This window comes from Trichomycterus rosablanca, chromosome 22, assembly GCF_030014385.1.
Source record: "Trichomycterus rosablanca isolate fTriRos1 chromosome 22, fTriRos1.hap1, whole genome shotgun sequence".
In the NCBI taxonomy this organism is placed as follows: domain Eukaryota; kingdom Metazoa; phylum Chordata; class Actinopteri; order Siluriformes; family Trichomycteridae; genus Trichomycterus; species Trichomycterus rosablanca.
Window position 1 is genome coordinate 2,749,603 of NC_086009.1, and position 27,050 is coordinate 2,776,652.

Here is a 27,050-nt window from a genome sequence, read left to right on the forward strand (position 1 = left end):
GTTTTTAGTTCTCGATTAATGGTTAGGGGTTGTTTAACAAAAAGGCAAAGACAAACACGCTCCTGTCCTAACCTTTTTAGAAATGTGTTAAAGGCATGAATTTATTTATTTATAAGGATTTTAACGTCATGTTTTACACTCTTTGGTTACATTCATGACAGAAACGGTAGTTACTCATTACACAAGATTCATCAGTTAACAAGTTTAATGTCAAACACAATCATGGACAATTTTGCATCTCTATTTCATCTCACTTGCACGTCTTTGGACTGTAAGAGGAAACCGGAGTTTCCGGAGGAAACCCACACAGACACGAGGTAAACATGCAAACTCCACACCTCCACCTGGGAATCGAACCCAGGACCTTCTTGCTGTGAGGCGACAGTGATACAGGGTAACACAGTGAATAGTGTGTGTGTGTGTGTGTGTTTTAATACAGGTCCAGAAGGAATCACAACTGGCTGTTTAGCATGTTGCACACTGTCCCAACTCTTCTGGTAATGAGGTTTGTAGATGAAATGAAGAGAGGACAGTATTTGAGAATATAATTCTTTATTGTAAATGACTTTGATACATTGGACTCTGCACTGCAAGTCACGTCAAGATACATAATCATATATATTTAACTTAATGAACTGGTTCATTTTCCTTTGCTTATCTCAGGGTTTTTTACAATCCACAAACATAATAACAAATAAAATCACTCGAGGAGTGACTGAGTGTTTAATTGGTTCAATACTGATACCTAGCTGCCAAAACACACCTAGCAGCCATACTGTCCATCATCAAGCCTCAAAGAGAAGCCAAAATAAGGGGGTTGGGGGTGAAGACAAAGACTGACACTGATCAGAGAATTTGTTTGCCCTCATGATGGGCGTTCGTCACTTAAACCCTGAGTTAATCAAAGTCGTCGAGCTGAGTGGAACTTGCCCCCTCGGCGTCCACCGGCGTCCCTCGATATCAACGCTACGCTGCTCAGATGGTCAATATAAGAGAACGAGAGGTGCATCACTTTCTAATACACTTAAATCTTTCACTTTCTTCTCTTCCTATCGACTTACTGAATCCAACAACAGGTTACAGGCTGTTTTCACTAGCAAATAAAGGATGACAACGATTAACCGATAATCGATAACCGACAAAGAAGTCGTAGTTCAAACACTGCTGGACTTCACTGGAATTGAGAGCGTAGCTAGAAAGATATCTCCTCCTTTTTCTCACCGAATTGAGACTCGCATGGAGATACCTTCAGGGCTCTTACGCCACTTCTGGGTACAGACGAGAAGAGCGCCACAGTTCAAACTGGCACAAGAAAACTTTTATCATTTATATATAATTTTTTTCTATTTTAATTATGTATTTTCTCCAATTTATCGTACTCAATCAGTCTTCCGCTGCTGGAGGATCCCTGATTTTTTGCAGTCGAGGTGGGTATATTGCTGCTCACGCCTCCTCCGACCCGCACGCAGCCCTTAACGGAACACTTTTCCACCCGTGCACTCTGCACAGGCGCCTCTATCCGCCAATCAGGGTCCGCCCACATATTCCAGTCATCCCTCCCTACCGGCACTGCCAATTATGCCCGCTAGATCGGTGGCAACGCCGTGCTTCGAACCGAGGAGCTCAGAAGCGGAATATCCCGCTGTGCCACCTATATTATTTTTACATTATTTAAATCATGACTGACTGCGCTGCATGCTAAACTCTTCACATCTGATCTGTGTGTAACTTTGTTCACAAAAATGATGTGGATATTTTGCATCCTGACCCGGTATAAAGGTAAAGCTCAGATTGTCATCTTACAATAACCACACTAACGTTCTCAGGATACCGACTGCATCTCTATTGTTTGATGAACATGTTTAGTTAGCACTTGTAATGAACTGTTCGTTACCAACCGAGATTTATAATCAATCTACTGTATAGTGCTGCTCAGAGTTTTTACGTTTATCTTAAAAAATTATAAAATAATGACAGTCGATCATCGGTTAAACGAAATCGGCAAAATTTGCATTTCTCAAAACCCTAAAATTTCCCTACACCTAACCCTACTAGCAAACCAGCCAACATGCCAAATCCATCTTCACATACGCACATCAGCCTGTCAGAATCAAGCATTCTACACTAAGCCTTCTACTCGTTCAGACGAGGGACGGGTTGAATCGCCAGAGCGCATTTTCCACCCAAAAAAATGCACAAAATGTCTCCGCAAAACCAGCTGCTAACATTAGTCATTCCTTCGTTTTGGTTTGTTTATGGCTTCTCACACCGTTTCATCTCATTCTCTGTTTTCCGAAACAGATGGATCTATTTCAAAGTAGTCCAGATATAAAAATATATATTTATACATGAATATTTGTATATAGAAAAAAAAAAAACAGCTGAGCACTGGGATATAAATAAAAAACATTTCAAAAAATGAAAGATTTGGTAAAACCAAACTATTTGGTAAATACGACAACATTCATTTAGCAAAAGTGCATCTGATCTGATCTGACCGAGCTGAAGGCACAGCGGCTTTTATCACCAGACCAGCTCCTCTGATCCTGATCTGCTTTTAACACCTTAAATAAAGACACAACCTGTACGTTGGTTCACTGATAATATGGGCTCATCAAGGGTTCTCAGATACAATTTTAACCTTTTAAAAAGTCAGAAGGTGATCAGAAGCCGCTCATCACTTCTTAATTTACCTCCAGGTTAAGAATGAAGTGGCCGTTTGGGTTTTACGGCTTTACACCGTCCCACACAGTGACCACTGTAACAGTGAGTGTACAGGAAACACGTTTCCCTTTTTAAATCAAACGATTTTATTATACAGGACAGAACTACTTCAGGCGAGCGCCTCTGTCACGGTCACTGTGGAATTGGGGAGTAAGAGCAGGGTGTCCGACACCCTGTATGATTTGTAGAACTGTATGATTGTGTTTACAGGCCTGCCATGTTAAATAAGGACACTACTGCTGTTAACCCATGTAATTTTATATAGTTTATGAACTGGTGTCCACAAATGACACCGTTTCTGCACCTGAGCCGCTGATAAACCTCTGAACAATTATTAATTGATTGATTTGATGCTAAATTCTTTGAGAAAGGTTTATGTTGTAATTCGTATTCTGGTGTGTTTAAAATTTTAAACAAATTAAGAAGCAATATAAATATCTAGCAAATAAACCTAAACGGTTCATCATTTGCTTTCCAACACTGTAGGACAGAAGGTGGGTTGGTTTGGCTCTTAAGTATTACTGCGAATGGCGCCACCTTGTGGACAGAAACGGAAATGTTCGAACTTAATGCTGTACATTTGTTTTCATTTTTTTTGTCCTGGTCGGGGTCGCGACGGGTCCACTGAGGAAACGCTGTGCATGAGGCATATAAGGAATTCCCTGGACAGGGCACCAATCCATCGCAGGCCTTCCGCCACCCGCCCAGACCTCCAATCATGCCTTGACTTTGTCTGGATTTGATCATTATACATTACACGGCCCGAAGTATGATAATACTAATTATTGATACTAATTAGTGTTTCTGTGGGGAAGGACCTTTCCTGTTTAAGCATGTCTGTGATCCGGTGCACAAAAGCAGGTCCATCAAGACATGGTTTGACAAGTTTGGTGTAGAGGAACTACAAGGCTCTCTCCAGGGTCTGTCTTTTGGGATGAATTGGAACGTTAACTATGCACTGTACACCATAAAATTATTGATTATTCGGAATAGTCAAGATTAAGATGATAAAATGTATGTAATCTATTTGATAGCATTTCTTTGCACTATTATTATTATTATATATGGCACGGCAGTAAAATACTTTAGCTCAGGGTCCAGGGTTTGAATCTCAGTGGTGCTATACAGACATGATTGGTTATGTCTGGGAGGATGGATTGGTTGAAACAACCTAGGCATCGGGAGGTGTACTGGTCAGGAAGGGCATCTGGTGTTAAAAACGTGCCAATTCAGGTATGTGGACCAGATCCGCTGTAATGACCCCTAAATACAGGAGCTGGTCTGATAATTTAGCATTAATACTGCTAATAATACAGATAGCTCTCTTTACCCAACACTATCCTAAAGTTTTATTCATTTAAAATATTAAATTAATATCAGTTTTCTGTCTTTTTAGCTCTTTGGTATCAGTGGTAAACAGTTCATAATTGTCGGGCCCCATTTACTATTTAATGATGGCTAATTTTATTATAATTATTATGTGTTTTTTGGCTTGATCTGTATTATTCAGTGTTACTGATCCAAGGGCACTTTTATATGAGCTTACCGTTACCCATCGTCGCAATACTAGTGAGTAAAGGCTGTGAAATACTACGTTTTGAGATAACGCTGCTAGCACCTGTCAACTTAAAGTCGATTTGAAAGTGAATACTGAATAAGATCGGTTGTGTTGAAGCCACTAAGTGTGACAGAACCAGAATCTATACATGAAACATACATGAAAATCCAGACGTTTCACTTGTATAAAGAAAAGTCGGTGCTTCTCGACCTGCAGCCCATAAGCCTTGATTTTTATCCCTGCTGTGTTTCAGCTGATAAAAACATGTAGTTGAGATATCTACGATGTCTAGGACTGCATTTGTTTGCTATACAGGCGACCAGTGGGTCAGCAAACCTCACTAACCTGTGATAGTGTAGCAGCTCAGGTTCAGAAGGCACGAGTGGTAAAGCAGAGCTTTCACGTGCACCCCGTCAGCTTTCTCCTCGAGCCCCGCCTGTTTACACACCCGTGTGAAGTGAGATCTGCAAGAAGCTTGAGAGACAGGAGCTCAAAATCTCAGCGCTCATGCAAAGACGGACTGTAGGAGTCCTGGTTCATGATCCCTGACCAATCCCTGACCGGATATGTCGATGGTGGACGGATACGCCGAACGACTGCGGCCGGTTCAGCAGAGGATCTGAGAGAACGGGTGCCTGAGCAGCTCCTCTGCGCTCGGCCTGTGTTTGGCCTCCACGAAGATGCGGTGGATGAAGTCTCTCGTCTGCTCTGAGGTGTGGGAGGGCAGCACCGGGTTGGTGGGCTGGGTGGCGATTTTGAAGATGGCGGCCATGGCCTCGTATTCGGCCCAGGGTGGTTTCTCAGTCAGCATCTCCACCACGGTGCAGCCGAGGCTCCTAAAGACATCAACAAAAAAAATACTAAATCATTTTAGCAGTTCTTTTTAATAACTACAAGGGTTCTTCAAAAAGTTTCAGCACTTTTTTAACCCTTTATTAAGAATTTCAAAAACAAACTACATGACTTCTCTACACAGTCACCTTCCGATGCATTTTTCCAGCGTCCTAACAACATTTTAATGCCATCAGCAAAAAGTGCTTTCGATTGAGCGTGTAGCCACTGATGCAGCGCTGCGTTCACATCATCATCACATAAAAATCTTCTTCCCCTTAAAGCTTCTTTGAGCGTCCAAAAAGGTGGAAATCAGACGGAGCTAGATCCGGACTATAAGCTCTCTCGGTCTCTCAGACACGACTGATTACTCCTCCTACTGCACCCTCACTGCTTATAACCAAATTATAAAAGTGCTGAAACTTTTTGAAGATCCCTCGTGTGTTGCCCTGACCGGGGTCTGGTGTCGCCCAGAAACGCTGACCACCAGGCAGGAATACAGCTAGGAGACGTCCTCACTCTTCATTTACTGACACTCAGGGCCAGTTTAGATTAGTCACAGTTGTCAGGACACAAGAGGAACATGCCAAACTCGACACACACTTAGATTATATTTATTCTGCGCATTTACTCTCAACTTTACCTCACCGGTGTAGTAAAGAATGATTCATTCTTTACCGTGTTCCATAACCAGTAACGTATGCACTTGAAAACACAATGGTCAACAATCCATAAGTATTCACCCCCCCCCCGTTGTGTAGAACTTGGCACACAGCGGCTGTCGATTTTTCTCTGTACAGAGGCTGCACAGGAATGTTTCGGTGGAAACTTGCCCTGGCAGATCTGTTGACATTTAAGGCGTGTTTTTGCTGGCTGGAACCCTGAACACTGATAGCACGAGTGAGTGTGTGTGTGTGTGTGTGTGTGTGTGAATGTAGTGGAGAACAGACACACACTATTTAGATTGATTCATGCCGTCTTTCCCCACGGATGACTTGAAATATTCCACACCACCAACACAAAGCGAATTGCTGACTATCGGCCAATCACAACACTCGCCTGATGGAGGATCCTCCAATCAGATTGTGCAGGGAAGTCTCTTGACAGTGGGTAAGCGCCTCCTACATGAAGGAAGTAATTATGATGAAAAAAGCTTAAATCTGGATTGAATTCTTATCCCCACGTTGCTGTGGATCCATCCTGCAAGTTTGTTTCTTTCTTCAACAGTGAACTATAAGCTAAGAGATAAAGCTTGCTCGACAGTGGACAGTGACACCCATATTTCAGCAGCTTCTAATTTATGCAAGGCCTATTTTTTGGTTCTTGGTAAGACTTTCATATAAAGCTACAGACACTAGAAACGAGTCCTGTTCTTACCAGACGTCAGCTTTGCGACCGTAGCCGTCTCCGCTGATGACCTCTGGACTCATCCAGTACGGCGTCCCAGTAACGGAGCGCACGCCCGTACTGGACATGCAGATGGTCTGCAGACGCTTGCTGGCCCCGAAGTCTCCGAGTTTCACGTTCCCAACGGAATCTCGAAGAATATTGGCGCCTGAAAACACCACAACACAATAAAGGAATAAATTATTACGAGCGTAAATGTTCCTGCTTTATGTTTACAACCGATCACAATTCATATCTGTTTCAACACTGATGGATTCAATTACACACAATGTGAATTTGACACCCAGGGGATGTCGATCGTGACTTTCTCCATTGCCGCACACCCCCACCCTGACAGAGGAGAGACACAGACTATCAAACGCCCCCCTCCGACATGAGGTCTTTGCCCTTTAAATATGAGCCTTTAATTTTACACGTCTGAGGATTCAATTACTGTTGCCACTTCGTTGTGGTTTAAGATATTGATAGTTGTTGTCTCTCATTCAGTCAGGTTATGGGTACTCGACACTCAACACTGTGGAGGTTCTTGGCCTTTTCTTCTAGCCAAAACCAACAAAAGAATAAGTGTTTGGCTGTTAATCAAAAAACAAACTGTCCATAAACTTTAGGAGCTTCATTTTCTGGTGGTATTAATCCAGCAAAGTCTCAGACTGTTGAGGACTTGTGCTCTAAAGTCAAACAGGCAAAGCAGTGAAGATAAAACCAGGTGACGATAAACACACACACACACACACACACACACACACACACACAAGGGAAGATAACTTTGTGCACAGGGCGGGACTCCCTAGTTCCAAAAGAACCAATAAAAAGTGATTTTCTAAGATGATTCACTTAATTTGTAAACCTAATAGCATGATGGGCTACACTCTACCTTTAATGTCTCTGTGGACGATCATGTTGCTGTGCAGGTAGGACATGCCCTCCAGGATCTGCCTGGTATACTTCCGGGTCACGTTCTCCGTCAGAGCACCGTAGGCTTTCAACTGGTCCTTCACTGAACCCTGCAGAATGTAGACATGAGGTGGTTGAATCAAGGGTTTAGGTCAACCCGGTGATCGCAGGAGCATTTCAACCTTCCCTCCCTCAGACTCAGCCACACAGAACTGGAGATCTCAGAGGCGGCGGATCTAACGGGACCTACCCCGGGCATGAACTCCATGAAGATGGTGAGCGTCTTCTCGTTGAGGTCTCGCAGGCAGCCGTAGTACTGCACAATGCGCTCGTGATGCAGGTTCTTCAGCAGCTGAATCTCACACTCCAGAGTGCTCACCTCCTACACGAGGACAGAAGAACGTTCCATAGTGCATAAAGGGTAAAAACCATCGTGTAATCAGATGTAATCACAGCACAAAATTAGAGGAGATAATAACTGAAATGCTGCTGTCTATGTTAACATACACTTGTAAGAGACGTGTAGGTCACAGAATTTAAATAACATCAGCAACTATTATTATTGTCTGGGCAAATAAGTTTAAAATACTAACAGGAGACCACATGGAACTCCCAGGACTCCCAAATTTTCACATTTGGCTAAGTGAAAATAAGTCCTTTACGTTGCCACAGGCTTAGAAGCTGCCAAACTATCACTCCAAAAAGCCTTCAGTTGGCGGCTGCTTCTCATTCAGCTGCCAGTCGTGGGTTTCCACAAAGAGTTCATGCCCAGATGAGTCCTGAAATTTTGTATACATCGCAGCGTCAGTGTAGAGAAACCTCGTCCAAACCTATTTCGGATTTTGTTTACAAATAAGCGAATTATATTTAATCTAGTCCTGATGAAGTGCAATTTACATTACATTTATGGCAATTATCAGACTGTTTTATCCAAAGCGACCTACAGTACTGTGACAGCATACTGTCTAAGCAATTGAGGGTTAAGGGCCTGGCTCAAGGGCCCAACAGTGACAACCTGGCAGTGGTGGGGCTTGAACCAGCGATCTTTACTAGATTATTAGCCCAGTAGCTTAATTTCTAGGCTACAACTGTCTAGTTCAATGACAGTTTACCCAGTATTTTTATACGGGATGGGGGATGCATTCACACTGAACCCATATCCAGTAAACTGTTAACAAATTTCCTCCTGGTGTCACTGTTTTTGGTTCATAAGAGCAGCATTTTGCCAATTTGCCAGCCAAGAATCTAGGAATAAGCTCTTTCGCAATAGAAATGCTTTCTATTTTCCATGATGAAAATAGATGAAACCAGGCTATCTAAAATATATCAAAAATGTTCCGAGCTGGGCTGCTCAGGTGGCGCAGCGGGATATTCCGCTAGCACACCAGTGCCGAGATTCCGAACAGTTCGGCTGGGCGCCATCTAGCGGGCACAATTGGCAGTGCCTGCAGCAGACAAAATTGGCCACCGTGTCTGCTGGGTGGGAAAATGACCGGACTGAGAGGGTGGCTCTTCAAACGCTGTGCAAGGACCCTGGTTAGCAGATAGAGAGGCTCCTGTGCAGAAGTGGATGAGCCTCATGTGCGAATCCAATAAAGCAAGGGCGAAAAAGAGAGGTGTGCTAGGACTGCTTATGCGCTGGAGGGGGGCGTGGAGCGGGCAAATATACCCTCCTCGAATGCAATCAGGATCACCAGCGGCGTAAGACTTACTGGCTACGCTAAAAATGGGGAGAAAATGCAAAAATAAAGAGGGAAAAAACACAAAACAAAAGGCGTCAGACTCTGGAACGCACCGTTTAAAGCGGAGCCAGTTTGTATATATTAATGGGGTCCGCATAAAGAAATATTTCTGCGTGCACCCACTTTAGTTAGGTGTTAGAACACCTCGACTTCTTCTGATTCCAGGTAACGACCCCCCCCTCTCACAAGCATGTGCACTCTTACACAGATACAGGAAGTGACAGTGCATGTTTTTGCAGTGGCAGACAGGAAAAGATTCAAGACCGTGGGGGGTTAAAGAGTCGCAGAGTGGCAGGAGGAGAGAGAGAACCAGACAGCACAAAGAAAACAAACAACTGCTGCATAACTGCTGCATGACATCCGTCTGAACAGCCACCAGCAGTTACTGGAAAGAGGTGTAAGAATCCTAATGAGTTCTATTAATACCTCACGTGAATAATAAAATGGCTAAACGTTGAGCTCATGGAGACGTTTTTAAAAACAATGCCTTGTAGGCGTGTGACCAGCAGGGTGTGGAGTTTGCACAGATGTCGCACCTTGCTGGTCTCAGGGCTTGCCGGGTCGAACTGGACCTGTTTAGCTGCCAGTTCCCGTCCTGTGTCCACGTCGTAGCAGAGATAAACCCGTCCGAAGGCTCCCTGGCCGAGCAGCTTACCTCTCCGCCACGTCACCGGAGCTGTGGGCGCTGGAAACATACAGCAGTTTTAGAGAAGCGTTAATCCCAGACACCTCGCAGCAACTAAATGTCTTATTTAATCTATGCCGTATTTAATCACAGATTCTCCTGCATATTTAAAAGATATATTTTGTAGATTCTTCTCTTTATATTGTAACCCACCAACTCACTTCCAATCATTGTACTGGACGGTAAAATGAAAGAAAGGGTATTTTCTGGGGTATTTGGATTTTTGGGGGCGATAAGGTTGGATGCCTTGCATGGAGGTGGTATCTAATTCTAAATTTAAGACATAATGACTTAGAATTCTGGGTGCTCAGGTGGCACATGCTAGTCCAGTACTTCTAAGATACCAGGTTTGAATCTCAGCAGTACTATCAGCCGGCCAAGCATCTACAACATGCGATTGGCTCTGTCTGAGGGTGGATGAACAGCCAAGTCATTGGGAGGTGCACTTGTCGGTTTGCTCTCAGTGCTGGTCCTAAGCCAGGGTTGCACCAGGAGGGGCATTCGGGGTTAATACTGTGCCAATTCAGGAATGTAGACCAGAATGATCTGCTGTGACGACCCCTAAATACAGGAGAAATTTAAGGAGGGGGGGGATTTTTAGCCATTTTTCTATTTTATAATCTTTCCCTATGTTAAATAACTAAGCAAATTGGTCCTCAGTCCCCTTCCCCTCAGTTATATTTATATAAAAGTGAAACATGAAGTAACGGCTGACAGTAAAAAACTTAAATAAACATAAATATGATTTTCTAGGCATGCTGATCTTTCTTTTCAGGAAAATATAATATAAAGATATAAAGATTAGCTTTTTTCTTTTACTTTCTGTAAGGTTGAGGTAATTTATCACAATGCTAAATTCCCAAGCTTGTTTATTTCTTATTAAAATGCACAGATGAACAGTTATAGATCTGAGTAAACATGGTGAGGCACGTTTAGTATCGACTCTCTTACAGTGGTAGGGCAGGGGTAGCTCGGCGGTTAAGGTACAGGACCAGTAATCAGAAGGTTGCTGGTTCAAGCCCCACATCTGCTAGCTTGCCACTGTTGGCCCCTTGAGCACGGCCCTCAACCCTCAATTGCTTGCAGTGTATACGGTCTCAATTGTAAGTCGCTTTGGATAAATGCTGAAAATGTACAAAGTAAATGTGAATCTTACACTTGTGAGGCATCGGCCGCTCTTTGGGACGGAGCCTGGAGTGGGCGTCGAGCAGCTGCCGGCTGCCCAGACTCTCCTCGCTGCCGTTCAGAGAGCGTCGAGACGGCACCAGCGTGAACAGGTTACCCTGGGGGCGCCGTATCCGTGGAAACGTGCGTCGACCTAGGTAGTGACACAACCACAGAGCTTAGTGCAAGTTACTGAACTGAACTATACAGTATAAACTTTATTTATTCTCAAACTAGGTTCTAGTCTTACATACTTTTCAGTAGTTGGGAAGAATTAGAAACCCTGCAGTGTGCAGCAGTTTGTGTTTGTGTATCTCACCTTCACTGAGGTCTTTGTGATGCAGAGAGACGTGGTACCTTCGTGGGTACGTCCCTCCTTTCCCCACAATCTTATCATGCACGTGGTTCTCCCGGTCTGAAACGTTAAACAGAGGAAACACACGGAAAATAACGGCTGAAAACCATTTCCACACCATACAAATAACCAGTTAACCACAAATAGCAGTAAACACAACACTTACTAGTATACAGTTTCTACTGAATGGTTTAAATTGGGCTGAACTTTATTAGTCTGTGTTCAAACTGGCATTTTTGGCATCTGAAAATCAGAAAATGTTCTGCCATGCAATGCTGGAGTGTTTGAGGAAAGCAAGTAACAACACTAACAGTTAGGTACCAATTTAAAAAAAATGTACTAAATAAAAATAAATATTTACATTCATCTATTATTTTCTTTTAGATTCAGACCGGTGTGATGTCAGGAAAAACAGATTTGAGGGTTATTTTGGAAATTACTGGAGTTGAGCTAAAAGCTGGGCTTTGCTTTCGTCCATCACTGACAGGGATGAATAGCGCTCCGACTCTTTAAAACTGATTAGCTGGCTCATCAACAGCGTTTTATCCAAAGTTCAAGCCTGGTAAAATTTATTCTTGTTAAATCCATGCAATTTTTTGAGAACTAGCAACAATGTGTATTATAAATTCAGCCTTAAGCAAGAGATTATACTTGTTGCATGACTTTCCCTCTCTGAGCACATGCAGATTTAAACAGAGAAGCAATGGCACATGTTTCCACTAGGGGGCAGAACGGAGCCAAAACTCTACTACTCTCGAGAACAATCAGGTTGAGTCCCAAAAGCACACAAGTGTCAGTCCGGTAGGTGTACTCCATATAGTGATGATTAAATGATTAAAAATCATCTTCATTTTATTACACAAACCTGAACAGTCCTGTCTGTTATCAGGGTAACTCTTGGCTCTGTGCATGCGGGACTTCCTAAGCATGGGGCTGTAAAAGAAAGACGACAGGTCAATGTAGCTTTTGCGTAGTCTGTTTTTACAAAATATTCAACAAAAGTATTACAAATAAAAGACATTTACAGTGTTTTGTAAAATTAATCGCTTTATTTTTCTGCTTTTCCCTGTTTGTCACCATGAATACATTCAAATTCAAACACAATTCTGCGGTTTCTCAATCACCACATTCTCCACTTTAGTGAATGAAACACAGCCAGGCTTGATTTCAGCCCTGCAGAATTAAGTCTCACTTATCTTCAAGTTTTTTATCAAGGACACTTCACCCCAATCTAAGGAAATCTATTATCATATTTTAGACAGGACAGGGTTATAAAGCCATTTCTAAGATACTAGGACTCCACCAAACCACAACGACAGCTGCCATCTTCTAATAGAGAAGATAGTGAAGAGATCTGAATCTACCCGTAGGAAGCAAACCTGCTAAAATTTCTCTAAAATCTAAATAAATAAAAAGTCTCAGCTTGGGTCAATGTTCTAATAAACAACTTCATTTTATTTTCATCAACTGCTTTATCCTGGTCAGGGTCCGGTTCCAGAGGAAAACACAGGGCAGCAATCCATGTCTGGTTGGCCGATAACACCAATGAGATTCTAAACTGGATCTTAGAGTTTAAGAGCTAGTGTAACTGTTCGCTGGGGCACCCAAGCACAGTCTTAATTATTTTTATGTAAATGTAAAAATGATTTCTCAGCATTTTATCAGATTGTTTGTCTTTCTGTGATTGGCCAGTTGTTTAAGCAAACAGTTGTGGCTAAGGTGATGATGTTATAACTGTTACAATCTATATTCCTGAGGCATAAAAGGTTTAACAATCTTCACATGGCTTTTACTTTCATAATAATCAACTATTGGTCATTTTAACATGCTGGAAATGATTAAGGACTTAGTCAGCCGGAAAAATTCCATTGCTGAACAGCTTACACTGTATATGAGGTTATGAAGAGGGCATTAATATAAACCCTTAAAGGAAAAATGAAAGCCCAACAAAATAACAATGCTAGCAGTGTTTGAGACTATAGCAGCTAGTCAGACCTGTCCGAGTTACTGTCGAGTGACTGGCAGCTTCCTGATACTGAGTTTTCTGCACTGCTCCATGGATCCATCACCTGAAACCAGAATTAAAACACAGTCCATTATAATTCTGTATGAATACGCTCATGAGGCAAAACGTTAGGGTCATGCCAGTTCCATAACAGTGCTGCATGTGTTGGTCAGATTATAAATGCTGTGGGTCCTCACAGGACATACAGTCGACTCGAACTCAGGAGGTACAGAAGGTCCTGCTGGTAATGACTTATCACTGTCTCATGTTGTGTAAATCCCACTTACACACTGGTCACTGGTCTCGGGTATGAACTCGCCCTCACTGTTGATGCTGGTGTAGGATCCCTGGCGGGCGATTCGCTGCTGTCGCTCCGGTACGTAGCCGGGGGGTGGAGAGCTCCGCCCAGTGTTCTGAGAACCTGCGAGTGGGTGGAGAAAATGCAGGACATTAATTAAAGTCAGCCCAATTACAAGCCTGGTATCAGTGTGTATTCGGTTAAGATGGACACTGGTACATTATACTAGGCTTTTTTACACTTTCATCCTTGACCATGGAGAGTTGTGACTTACACACGTCCCCTCTGACATATGTGCAGTAGCCGACTGCTTCTTTTCACCTGCACAAGGCGAGTTCATACGTGGATCAGCTTTGTGTATGGAGAGTCACACCCTGATCCTCATTATCCCACGTCTCTGTGCAGGCGCCATCAATCAGCCAGCAGAGGTCATAATTGCATCAGTTATGAGGAATCCCCTCCGGCACCCGGAGTTTGACCGCTGCGCCACCTAAGCGCCCCGTTTCTCCCCTTTTTCACCCAACCCAGTCAGGTCCAGCTGGAGCTTATAACCCTTCGACATCTGCACAGTTGCCGATTGCTTCTTTTCACCTGTCAGGGACGGGGTCACAGAGAGGCCTAGTTTCAATTTCTTCAGTTTTTGGGGCATAGACTGGCTGAACTATAGTTATTTATACACATTTTATTAAATGAATTTTAAGGGGATAAGCTTTTTGGAACAGCAGCCAGACAAGACAATTTGAAAGTATCACAACCAACAAACTGTTTTGCCCTCTTCATCATAAATGTTTACTACAGTAATGCAGTGCACAACAACTTAAAAGTAACTTTAATCATTCAGCACCGCTATAAGACACCCCAGAATTCAAATACACTGATTTGACACCGGTTATTCGGGTGTAAACTGTGCTGCCCTATCATACTATAATGCAGAATCAAAAAATAATTTCATCCTTGGTGTACTTAACCTTAAAGGCCATGTTTGCAGAATGTAACCGTGGGCCAGATGAAGCATGATGTAACAATCCAGCATTTACTGCAAGAGCTAAAACTCCCAGCGACTACATCAGCGTGAAAATACTCGATGTAAGACAGACCTGCTGGGATAGGATCGGCTTTCGACTGTGCCAAAGTCTCGGAGTTATTAGACTCGTGTGTAAACAACGTCTCTTCTCCAGACGCGCAACTTCTCAAAAGTCCTGCTCCTCTGAGCTGAGAGTGCCTCCCCCCCTTCTCCAAACACGCCGGCCGAGTTCGCTAATAGTTCCTCGCGATCAGATTGGAAAGACGCCAGCGGACCATTGTGCAGCGGCTAGTGATGGTGGACAGGAAAAGGAAGAGGACCCAGTGCTCACGGAGGAAGTCAGAGGAACAACAGACGAAAAAAAGAGAAAGAGCGAGAAAAAGAAAGCAAGATCAAGGGAAAGAAAAATCAGAAAGACTGAGAGAAAACCAAAGACACAAAAGGAAGAACTCGAGTTTCTTCTGGAGGAAATTAAAACACAGAATGGAAATGAGTAAGAGCCGAACATTAGAAAGAGAGAGTCATGACACGAAGGCTGAAACACAAAGCGCTCAGAGCATCTTCCTGTTCCCCTAATTCCTCACGAGTCTTTCCTCTTTACAATTAGGTGCTTATGTACATAAACCCTGCTGTAATCAGGAGCGCTGCAGGCTTTATCTGAAGGCTCAGTGTGTGTTAGTTTGAAAAACAGCACACATTATTCATTTCACTCAGTCGTTATTGACATCTTGGGATTACAAGGCAGTGTTCACTACGGTCAGGGATCTTAAACTATTAAATTTAGCGGTCACTAACAAACAGCGTCTGCTTATTAATCCAGACTGTCCCTCAAAAATAAATACATTGAATAACACTGAATATCTCTTCTTTGTGCTATGTTCATTAAATACCTGTAAAAAAAAGTTTACAACCACTTGGGTGGTGCAGCCGTGCTATCGACTCGGCTAGGAGTCCACACGGGCACGACTGGCTGTGCCAAAGGGAGGGAATTTGTTTATTTGCACTTTACTTACTATCTCAACTTGAATTGAACTGGAATTGGTGTTGTACAATACATTACTAAAGCTTTATTAGGGTTATTAGGGTTTATAAACATGCTCATAACAACACATGATCAACCTACAACAATATACAGTATAGTAATACACAGTAATAATAAGCACAGTTATAAGAATCCATTTAACAATTTGCAGGGCGCTTGGGTGGTGCAGCAGTAAAATACACTAGATCGCTACCACTGTTATCCAGGGTTTAAATTTTAGCAGTCTATTGGACTGTCAGTCGTCCACGCAGACATAGTTGGCTATGTTTTTATGTCAGTATGGTTTGGGGTTGTGTCAGTTAGGTCAGTACGCTCTCAGTGCTGGTCTCAAGCCTGGATAAAAATAGGAGGGTTGTGTTCAAAAGGGCATTCGACATTAAAAACATGCCAAACTAGGTATGTGGACCAGAATACAATTTAATTTCCAACTAAGACTAGGCATTTCGGATTCTGTGTGTGTGTGTGTGTGTGTGTGTGTGTGTGTGTGTGCGCCTACTGGTGGATGAGTGGCGTCCTCTGGGCTCAGACGACTGATAGCCTGTGCTCACGTCCCCTGTGGACTGGGAGGATTTGATCCGAACCTGTTTACACCCAGAGTGATGAGACGGGGAGGAGACCTGCAGAGCAGAACAGCACCTACATCTTATTACACACGAACAGTGTGGTGGGTTCATGTGTGTGTGTGTGCGTGTGTGTGTGTTACTCACGTTACTGTGCTCCTCCATGAGCAGCAGAATCTTTATGCTCTTCATGTTGGAGCTGCGGTCCAGCAGGTCAATGGCTTTGTCCAGGTCGTCCTGACTACGCAGCGGGATCGACATCTACGCTCACACACACACAATAATTAAGCTTAACGATAAGTCAAATACGACCCCCCTAAACTTCCACTGCTGATCCAGTAATCCTGATGTGGAACTCATACAGATGTGATCTACAGTGTACAGTAGAGGTACAGTAGAGGGCTCAAGGGGAGCACCCACAGCTCTCTGGTTATGTAGCCTACTGTAATACATGCAGAATAGACGATCATGTTTGTATAGACGCCTGATCGGTCGACAGCAGTGCTGAGATTCAAACCCCAAATATCAAATCCTTACTATGGTTAGTCCCTAAGTTAGATAGGTTAGTCTCTAGATTATATAGGTTAGTCTCTAGATTATATAGGTTAGTCCCTAGGTTATATAGGTTAGTCTCTAGATTATATAGGTTAGTCCCTAAGTTAGATAGGTTAGTCCCTAGGTTATATAGGTTAGTCTCTAGGTTATATAGGGTTAGTCCCTAAGTTAGATAGGTTAGTCCCTAGGTTATATAGGTTAGTCTCTAGATTATATAGGTTAGTCCCTAGGTTATATAGGTTAGTCTCTAGATTATATAGGTTAGTCCCTAAGTTAGATAGGTTAGTCTCTAGATTATATAGGTTAGTCCCTAAGTTAGATAGGTTAGTCCCTAGGTTATATAGGTTAGTCTCTAGGTTATATAGGTTAGTCCCTAAGTTAGATAGGTTAGTCTCTAGATTATATAGGTTAGTCTCTAGATTATATAGGTTAGTCCCTAGGTTATATAGGTTAGTCTCTAGATTATATAGGTTAGTCCCTAAGTTAGATAGGTTAGTCTCTAGATTATATAGGTTAGTCCCTAAGTTAGATAGGTTAGTCCCTAGGTTATATAGGTTAGTCTCTAGGTTATATAGGTTAGTCTCTAGGTTATATAGGTTAGTCCCTAAGTTAGATAGGTTAGTCCCTAGGTTATATAGGTTAGTCTCTAGGTTATATAGGTTAGTCTCTAGGTTATATAGGTTAGTCTCTAGATTATATAGGTTAGTCCCTAAGTTAGATAGGTTAGTCTCTAGATTATATAGGTTAGTCCCTAAGTTAGATAGGTTAGTCCCTAGGTTATATAGGTTAGTCTCTAGGTTATATAGGTTAGTCTCTAGGTTATATAGGTTAGTCCCTAAGTTAGATAGGTTAGTCCCTAGGTTATATAGGTTAGTCTCTAGGTTATATAGGTTAGTCTCTAGGTTATATAGGTTAGTCCCTAAGTTAGATAGGTTAGTCCCTAGGTTATATAGGTTAGTCTCTAGATTATATAGGTTAGTCCCTAAGTTAGATAGGTTAGTCTCTAGATTATATAGGTTAGTCCCTAAGTTAGATAGGTTAGTCCCTAGGTTATATAGGTTAGTCTCTAGGTTATATAGGTTAGTCTCTAGGTTATATAGGTTAGTCCCTAAGTTAGATAGGTTAGTCCCTAGGTTATATAGGTTAGTCTCTAGGTTATATAGGTTAGTCTCTAGGTTATATAGGTTAGTCCCTAAGTTAGATAGGTTAGTCCCTAGGTTATATAGGTTAGTCTCTAGATTATATAGGTTAGTCCCTAAGTTAGATAGGTTAGTCTCTAGATTATATAGGTTAGTCCCTAAGTTAGATAGGTTAGTCTCTAGATTATATAGGTTAGTCCCTAAGTTAGATAGGTTAGTCTCTAGGTTATATAGGTTAGTCCCTAAGTTAGATAGGTTAGTCTCTAGATTATATAGGTTAGTCCCTAAGTTAGATAGGTTAGTCCCTAGGTTATATAGGTTAGTCTCTAGGTTATATAGGTTAGTCTCTAGGTTATATAGGTTAGTCCCTAAGTTATATAGGTTAGTCTCTAGGTTATATAGATTAGTCCCTAGGTTATATAGGTTAGTCCCTAGGTTATATAGGTTAGTCTCTAGGTTATATAGGTTAGTCCCTAAGTTAGATAGGTTAGTCCCTAGGTTATATAGGTTAGTCCCTAGGTTATATAGGTTAGGCTCTAGATTATACAGGTTAGTCCCTAAGTTAGATAGGTTAGTCCCTAGGTTATACAGGTTAGTCCCTATGTTAGATAGGTTAGTCCCTAGGTTATATAGGTTAGTCCCTAGGTTAGATAGATTAGTCCCTAGGTTATATAGGTTAGTCCCTAGGTTAGATAGGTTAGTCCCTAGGTTATATAGGTTATTCTCTAGGTTATATAGGTTAGTCCCTAGGTTATATAGGTTATTCTCTAGGTTATATAGGTTAGTCCCCAGGTTATATAGGTTATTCTCTAGGTTATATAAATTAGTCCCTAGGTTAGATAGATTAGTCCCTAGGTTATATAGATTAGTCCCTAGGTTATATAGGTTAGTCCCTAGGTTAGATAGATTAGTCCCTAGGTTATATAGGTTAGTCCCTAGGTTAGATAGGTTAGTCCCTAGGTTATATAGGTTATTCTCTAGGTTATATAGGTTAGTCCCTAGGTTATATAGGTTAGTCCCCAGGTTATATAGGTTATTCTCTAGGTTATATAAATTAGTCCCTAGGTTAGATAGATTAGTCCCTAGGTTATATAGATTAGTCCCTAGGTTATATAGGTTAGTCCCTAGGTTAGATAGATTAGTCCCTAGGTTATATAGATTAGTCCCTAGGTTATATAGGTTAGTCCCTAGGTTAGTTAGGTTAGTCCCCAGATTATATAGGTTATTCTCTAGGTTATATAGGTTAGTCCCTAGGTTATATAGGTTAGTCCCTAGGTTATATAGGTTAGTCCCCAGGTTATATAGGTTAGTCCCTAGGTTATATAGGTTAGTCTCTAGGTTATATAGGTTAGTCCCTAGGTTATATAGGTTAGTCCCCAGGTTATATAGGTTATTCTCTAGGTTATATAGGTTAGTCCCTAGGTTATATAGGTTAGTCCCCAGGTTATATAGGTTAGTCTCTAGGTTAGATAGGTTAGTCTCTATCTGAGAAATATGCAACTAGTAAAAACACAGATTTGCTGCAGGCTTTAGATCATTCCCTGCATGTTTATGTGTGTATGCATTAAAATGGTGTGTGTGTGTGTGTGCATCAGTACCTCATTGTTCATATAGTGCAGGTCTAGCTGCTGCCCAAACACAGTCTTGACTTTTTGCTGGATTTCCTCAAACTGCACAGGTCGACCAAACATCAAGATCCTAAAGGGTTAGAAGAACGCCTTCATTTGTCATTTATACACATACATGTGTACAGTACAATGAAATTCTTTTTCTGCATATCTCAGCTTGTTTGGAAGCTGGGGTCAGAGCGCAGCGTCAGAGAAGCCGTCTAGAGAAAGGTTTTGTGCCCAAACCACCAAACAGGGTAAAATCAGATGTGTAAATGGGTAAAATCTGTTCAATCACAAGAAATAAAAGTAACCTCGTAAACCTCTGACCCAGTCCGTACACATGGAGGAGCTGCAGTAGAGTTGCAGGACACACAGATTCCTGACAGCACACCTAACATAGCTGTGGTTTCTCCTGGCAGCTTCACAGTAGCCACAGGCTTTTCCATTTCCACTCGAGCACCAGTCTGAGACCTCAGCTTAATCGTCTGTGTGCAGCACGACTTCATCTGCACGGTTTATACGCGTGAATGTACGTTTCCTGTTTGCTAGACGACTGGAAATGACCTGAGATAATCAGTACAGTGTGTGTTTCTTAAAACGCATGTTGAACCTTATACGGTCAAAAGTACTCGAGCATGTGACAGTTATCTGTGTGGACGTTCCACTCCAAAACCACTGGCATTGATGGAATAGCCCCCGGACTTCAGCATTCCAGAAAGGCTTTCGACGCGATTTTGCCTATTTGTAAACCTGACTCACAGTCAATGTTCCAATTCTTCTTAAAGATGTTTGGTAAGGATGTGGTCAAGGCTCTACAGGCCACCGGAGTTCAACCATACCAACCTTGTCAACCAATCCAATCATTATGGACCCCACTTTGTGTACAGGGGGAACAATGATACAAAAACAGCCTAAATTAAAAGCATATATTTTATATAATTTATTTTACACACATTACCAATGGAAGTCCACATACTTTTGGCCATATGGTGATTTATGATCATTTGTATTCATTTATTCACTACTTTCATCTCGTACTGACACCACACACACAAATACGGCGGCTCACACTCACCTTCTCTCTCCGCAGAACTCGAACTTTATTCTGACGTCATCCTGGAAGAGAACAAACAGAGACGCGTTGCTATAAGCTCACACAGAGGACACTGGTGCCAATCCATCGCAGGGTTCTAGCCGTCCCCCTTTCAGGCACAGCCAATCATGTCTGTGTAGAAGTGTGTGTGTACTTGTGTGTGTGTGTGTGTGTGTTACCTGTCTGTTGGCCGTGCTGTTGGTGTTAGCAGGTTTGGCTTTCGGCATGTCGTATGAGGGTTGCCGTCTGGTCATCTGCAGAGCCACCAGGTCCTTCATTATGGAGTGGAGAGCCTGTCTTTCATCTAGGAGGAAAAGTGGTAATCCCACAATAAGCCTCATAATAATATGAACGGTGTTGATTAGCTTTTACCTGTTACTGTCATGGTAAGATACTGGTCAGATACTAACACTGATACTGACACACAATCCAACACGAGTGTACGTCACCCTAACACAGTACTAAGTTTGTTTAGTCAGGCCTCGACCATCTCAAATCTCAGACACTGGCAATTATGTCTGTGTGGGAGGCTCAGCTCGGATCTCAACTGTGAAATTCTCAGTAAAATTCTGTGCATGTGGAATTATTTATAATAGGACTCCCACGCTACGCAAATAAAAAATTGTAACCATGCTAAATTACGCATTTATTTTTATTTATAGTATATTAAAAGCAAGGCAGATTGCCAATACAGTCCCAATGTCACATGGTTTAGGCTAATTTAGGACACTAAACGTCCTGTATTTATGAAACCTATAAAACTAGAATTACACATTATAGCTAATATTCTAACTGAACCACAACTGTGGACCATTTCTGTGATCTGATCTTGTACCACTTCGCAAAGGAACACAAACTGCATGTTTCTGGTGTGACTGAGCCTTAAGGAAAATTAAAGCAAGCACCCACACACACACACACACACACAGAGTGAAGTGTGTGCTGGTGTAACCAAGCCTGTGAGAGCTGGAAAAGTGTTTGATCCATGGTTCTAAGTCCTTGGTTCTCGTGTTTGAAGTGTGAAAGTGAACTGATTTGACGTTGCTCAGTCAGAAAAGGAAAATAGTCTCAATGTGTAGCTTGGACAGACATCACACACCCTCAGTGTGTTGGGCTGGTGGTGTCTTGCCTACCATGTGCAAACCTGTGGTTTGGCCCAGTGTGCACAACAAAGGCTTGAGGGTTCTGGTACGCGCTATCGTGGCTACATTTCAAACACCCTGTTTTACTGTTTTGATCAGGCCTGAGCTTTTGGTCGCGTTTTGTTTCTACAGAGAAATGTTAAAAATGGCATTAGCTAATTTTTGCAATGTTTGTTTAATTTAATACAGCTGGCGGGTGAAGTGAAGCTGAATCCCAAATGTTTTCCTATCTGTGTACCATGTACTAGTATTAATGCACTATGTAGCCTATGAGCAGTCATGTAGAATTTGTCCTGTCGGCTGAGTTTCTGAGTTTTTCCTTCATAGTTTATGAACATTATGAACTTGCTCATGTCAATTTTGTGCATATTAGCACTAGTACTAGTACTACCAACATTTTACATTTAACATTTGCAAATTTGCACATGGCACTATTGCACTGTTTACACCAGCACAACAATAATGTACAGTATATACTGTATATATCTGCTGTACTTATATACTTCACTTTATTTATTTACATTCATTAGCCATTCATGTAGCCACTTTAGTCACCTTCATTACTCTGTAAATACATATTAGTTTATACACTGTACAATCATCATTATCTGTTTAATATTCTTAACATTCTTATATGTCTCCTCATTTCACTTATTAGATTAGATGAGATTAGATTCAACTTTATTGTCATTGTGCAGAGTATACAAATACAGAGCCAACGAAATGCAGTAGCATCTAACCAGAAGTGCAAGATAGAGAATATATACATATAATACACAAGTAAAGTGCAAAAGTGACCAGATAAGTGAAATGAGGAGACATATAAGAATAATGAGACTATTAAACAGAATATTAAGAATATTAAACAGATAATGATGATTGTACAGTGAATAGACTAATATGTATTTACAGAGTAATGAAGGTGACTAAAGTGGCTACATGAATGGCTAATGAATGTAAATAAATAAAGTGAAGTATATAAGTACAGCAGATATATACAGTATATACATTATTGTTGTGCTGGTGTAAACAGTGCAATAGTGCCATGTGCAAATTTGCAAAATACTGATTGTATATACAGTCAAGATGAAACATTTGTAAAAAGTACAGAGTTAAATGTGGTACAAAGTGCAGTGATATTTTTACAATGGTGTGCTGGAGTTCAGCAGGGTTACAGCCTCAGGAAAAAAGCTCTTCCTGAGCCTGCTGGTACGAGAGCGGAGGCTCTTATCTGGTCACTTCTGCACTTTAACTGTATTATATGTATATAATCTCTATAGTACAGAGACTACAGTACATTCAGAACAGTGCTGCTCGAATCCTGATGAGAGTACGGAAACATGAACACATTACACCTGTTCTTCAATCACTTCACTGGCTTCCTGTATCTGTCAGAATTGAATATAAGGTCTCCCTCCTTGCCTACCAGTGCATACATGGCAATGCTCCTCCATACCTGAAAGAACTTCTCACTCCGCAAACCTCATCACGATCTCTTCGCTCTGTACATTCAAACCGCTTACTCCTCCCCAGAACTAAGCTCAGCATCATGGGTGATAGGGCCTTTTCTTCTGCCGCACCTCGCTTGTGGAATGCTCTACCTGACCAGTTGAGAGCTCCTCAGAGAATAGAAAGCTTTAAAAAGGGACTTAAAACTTTTCTTTTTAGAAGAACCTACCATTCCTAATTAATTGATGGTTTTAAAGTTTTTTTTACTATGCCTTTTACTATGTAGCACTTTGAGATTTGTGTCCAAATGTAAAGTGCATTACAAATAAAATGTATTATTATTTATTATTATTATCTTGCACTTCTGGTTAGATGCTACTGCATTTTGTTGGCTTTGTACTTGCTTACTCTGCACAATGACAATAAAGTTGAATCTAATCTAATCTAATCTAACTAAGGCATTTCGCAGATGCTTTTATCCAAAGCTAATTTTGCAAAATTTATTTGAACCCTTTAATGATCTGCTCGACCATTTGGTCTAAATACATGGGTAACAATAAGCTGTATTTAAATAATCTTGATTGGGCAGTATCTACTCCTTGGTTGATGTGTTAAACTCAAAAATATTGGTAGATGGTTTTAAGAAAACAGCCTTTCTCACCTTTACGTCAACTTGAAGCTGCAGCTGAAAAATCGTCCATGAAAGTTGCATCAATTTTGTAATTATTTTAAATGTTTGGTAGAAGCTCATTAAAAATACTGTGTGCACTAGTAAGAAAATACTAAATTGTTTGTTGTTGGTTTAGTCCCTAAGAAATGCAAAGAAACCATTTTTAAACATTATTTTCTTGGTGAGAGCATTGTTATTGAATCAGAAGCAAAATCACGACTGTTTCTCCTTCACAGTGAAACACAAAAACGTCTTTTTACATTCGCCCAATCATTCCAGTATTTTTTCCAGTGTGAACTGTGTTGGTGAATTGTTCTGTGCAGACCAGACCTGTGTGTGTGTGTGTGTGTGTGTGTGTCAGTTATCTGTCCGTGCTGCAACGTTGGGCATTCCACGGTTTCGCTCCGTTCCTCTTTCTTTCCCAGAATTCCTCATGCAGAAGAATGCTGGGAGAGGCAAGGTCACATACCTGTGCCCAGAGTCCATCAGCAATCCCTGCTGAACATTAACTAACTCCTGTAAACTCACTACATATCTGAGAGACTGAGATCTTGGGAACTTACTCATTTTGGCGGTGTGCCTCGATGTCCTCTTCTGCGTTCAGATTCGGAGTCTTCACACACTCGGCCTTCAAGCAGCACCCGCAAACAGCCTGAGAAAAGGCGGAAAATCTTATTGTTGATATAAAATTACACAAAAAACAGACCGTCTTTAACATCCAATACTCAGACTGCAACGTGAACACCAGCTGATCCACACCATACCTAAACATTTTACCAATCTGGCTGATGATGAAACGTTTTGAAACGTCGCTTTTATTTAATGCTCTATCAATCAGGTTATTTTCTCATGACATTTTACACCCAAAAATTATTCAAATTAATAAAAGAGAAGCTAAATTATGTATAACACGTTTACATGTAGAAAAATAAAGAGCAAAAAATGAACTTTTAGTTTGTGGTAATTACAGTCAAGCATTTTAAACTACGCTAACCCACTACCAAAGGGATCCACGCTTCAAAACCCCGGCAGTGCTATCGAAGGTTATGGGCCTTGCACAGGGGCTCAACAGTGCCAACTTGGTGCGGCTTCAACCACCAACCTTCTGATTACTAGTCCAGTACAGTTAATAGGTGGAAGAAAATGCTGTTAAATACTTAAAAAGGAACAGCTGCAGAGCACTAAACACCTTCCACGTACTTGTCAGGTCATTTGTTTGATAATCTGCATGGGTAGCGATCATAAAACAATCGGTAATCGTTGCTAGACGTGCGCCCAAGATTTCACAACACGGTCTCAGACTAATGATAAGGAAAGTACCGGACTGGATGATAGCACTGCTGGGGATTCGCAGTTATATACTCCCTGCTAATCATTGTTAATACATCTTTACTTCTTACAGCTCATTATTTTATTCTGGTCACGTTTATATGTACACTGTGTGAAACTGAAGTGAATATGAACACTGGAAGTATATTAAACAGAAACAGAAGTGGCTGAATCCTTGTTTCCTCTCGCTGTCTAGTCCCTCAGATCCGCCGTTCTGTGACCGCACGACATACGCAAGCTGGTACGTCAAGCCAGTGAACTCAGTGCATACTAATCACTTCCACCTGGAGTCGTGTTGTGTTGTGAGAAGAACTTCAGACTTGTGAGGCTGAAATCCAGGGAAAGTCCAAATATTAGCCCAGCGAACGCAGGCAGCGTGTAAACTGTTCCAAACTGAAAAAAAAAACTCCTTGAACTTTCTGGTGTAAGTGGTAAGTTTTCCTGTGGCTGTACATGTGCGTAACGGAACGGTGAGAACGTGTAGCGTGCTGGCGTAAATGAGTGTGTGCGTGTGACGGTTTAGCGTCTAGGTTGGAAAAAGAGCTGAAATGCGAGTTGTGCTGGCATCGACAAACCTGGAACAAGTGTGTGTGTGTGTGTGTGTGTGTGTGTGTGTGCGTGCAGCTGGAAAGAAATATTTGGGAAAAATTTTGCATTTACAAAGGATGTTATTTTCTTAAGCCCTCTGCAGCCATAAAACCTTCTCCATCAGTCTTCAAGTAAGAAAAAGATCCGACATTATTATAATAAGCGGTATAGATGAAATTACATCGCTCTTCCAGAGAGACGTTGCACGATCCGAGAGGATTATTTCAGTCAGCTATTTATTATCAGCTGCTTAGAAGTAAGACATTCTGACAACAATGGCATAATGATAGTGCTTGTTTGGCGCAGCGGTCTGTTATGCTAGCACCTACCGGTGAGTGCCAGGTACAAATCTCAGTGGTGCTATCGGCCAGCCAGGCGTCCACACAGACGAGATCAGCTATGTCATGTGCAGTGCAAATTACTCACACTGAATGTTTAAATTTGCCCATTTGGCACATCCAAAACCTTCATATCACATGCTTAAACTGTGCGGTCCAGTCGACAGGACCGAGACTTCTCAATTCTCTATTGTTTTGTCAAATTAAAACAATGTACACACAAAAGGTCTCACTCATGGCTATAAAAGTCCAGGCAGTAAGTTTTATCTCATTATTATTATTATTATTATTCCTTGGCCTTTGTCCCGTTCGGTTGCGGGGTCGGCTCTCGGCGGATCATGATCCGCATCGATTTGGCACAATTTTAACGCCGGATGCCCTTCCTGACACGACCCTCCCTATTTTATCCGGGTTTGGGACCGGCACTACAATGCACTGGTTTGTGCATCTAGCGGCCGGGTACCTATAGGACAATTCAGTGTCTCCAATTATCCTGGTGGCATGTTTTTGGACTGTGGGAGGAAACCGGAGCACCTAACCGAAACCCACGCGGACACGGGGAGAACGTGCAAACCCGGACCGCCCCATCTGGGGATCGAACCCAGGACCTTCTTGCTGTGAAGCGGCAGTGCTACCCACCGAGCCACTCATTTAAACCACTTGCTTTGTAATAGCAACAGCAAAGTCTATATGAAGTGAGTTACCAAACTCAGTAACTTTACAAGTGAAAAAGTACAATTATTTTTCAGAATAAGAGAAACTGCCCACTCAAAGCTGATCTGGTAACATTAAAATCACTCCGTAGATTACCTCTCTGTAATCACTAGGCCATTCTACCCCGTGCACTT

General features: G+C 41.8%; 1 protein-coding gene across 1 annotated transcript in view; it reads right to left on the reverse strand.

Moving 5' to 3' along the window:
• Window positions 1-535: 535 nt before the first annotated feature.
• The window catches only part of map3k3 (mitogen-activated protein kinase kinase kinase 3), a 28,720-nt gene continuing 2,205 nt past the window's right edge, over window positions 536-27,050 (reverse strand). Inside the window, exons 2-17 of the mRNA XM_063018675.1 lie at window positions 24,511-24,599; window positions 20,866-20,990; window positions 20,669-20,709; window positions 19,582-19,681; window positions 16,437-16,550; window positions 16,226-16,346; window positions 13,653-13,786; window positions 13,356-13,429; window positions 12,226-12,293; window positions 11,325-11,420; window positions 10,998-11,159; window positions 9,693-9,841; window positions 7,665-7,796; window positions 7,395-7,524; window positions 6,491-6,668; window positions 536-5,118 (exon numbers count right to left, since the gene is read on the reverse strand). Of these exons, the coding sequence (XP_062874745.1) occupies window positions 4,890-5,118; window positions 6,491-6,668; window positions 7,395-7,524; window positions 7,665-7,796; window positions 9,693-9,841; window positions 10,998-11,159; window positions 11,325-11,420; window positions 12,226-12,293; window positions 13,356-13,429; window positions 13,653-13,786; window positions 16,226-16,346; window positions 16,437-16,550; window positions 19,582-19,681; window positions 20,669-20,709; window positions 20,866-20,990; window positions 24,511-24,514 (1,857 nt within the window). The 5' untranslated portion in view covers window positions 24,515-24,599 and the 3' untranslated portion in view covers window positions 536-4,889. The remainder of the gene's footprint in view (window positions 5,119-6,490; window positions 6,669-7,394; window positions 7,525-7,664; window positions 7,797-9,692; window positions 9,842-10,997; window positions 11,160-11,324; window positions 11,421-12,225; window positions 12,294-13,355; window positions 13,430-13,652; window positions 13,787-16,225; window positions 16,347-16,436; window positions 16,551-19,581; window positions 19,682-20,668; window positions 20,710-20,865; window positions 20,991-24,510; window positions 24,600-27,050) is intronic.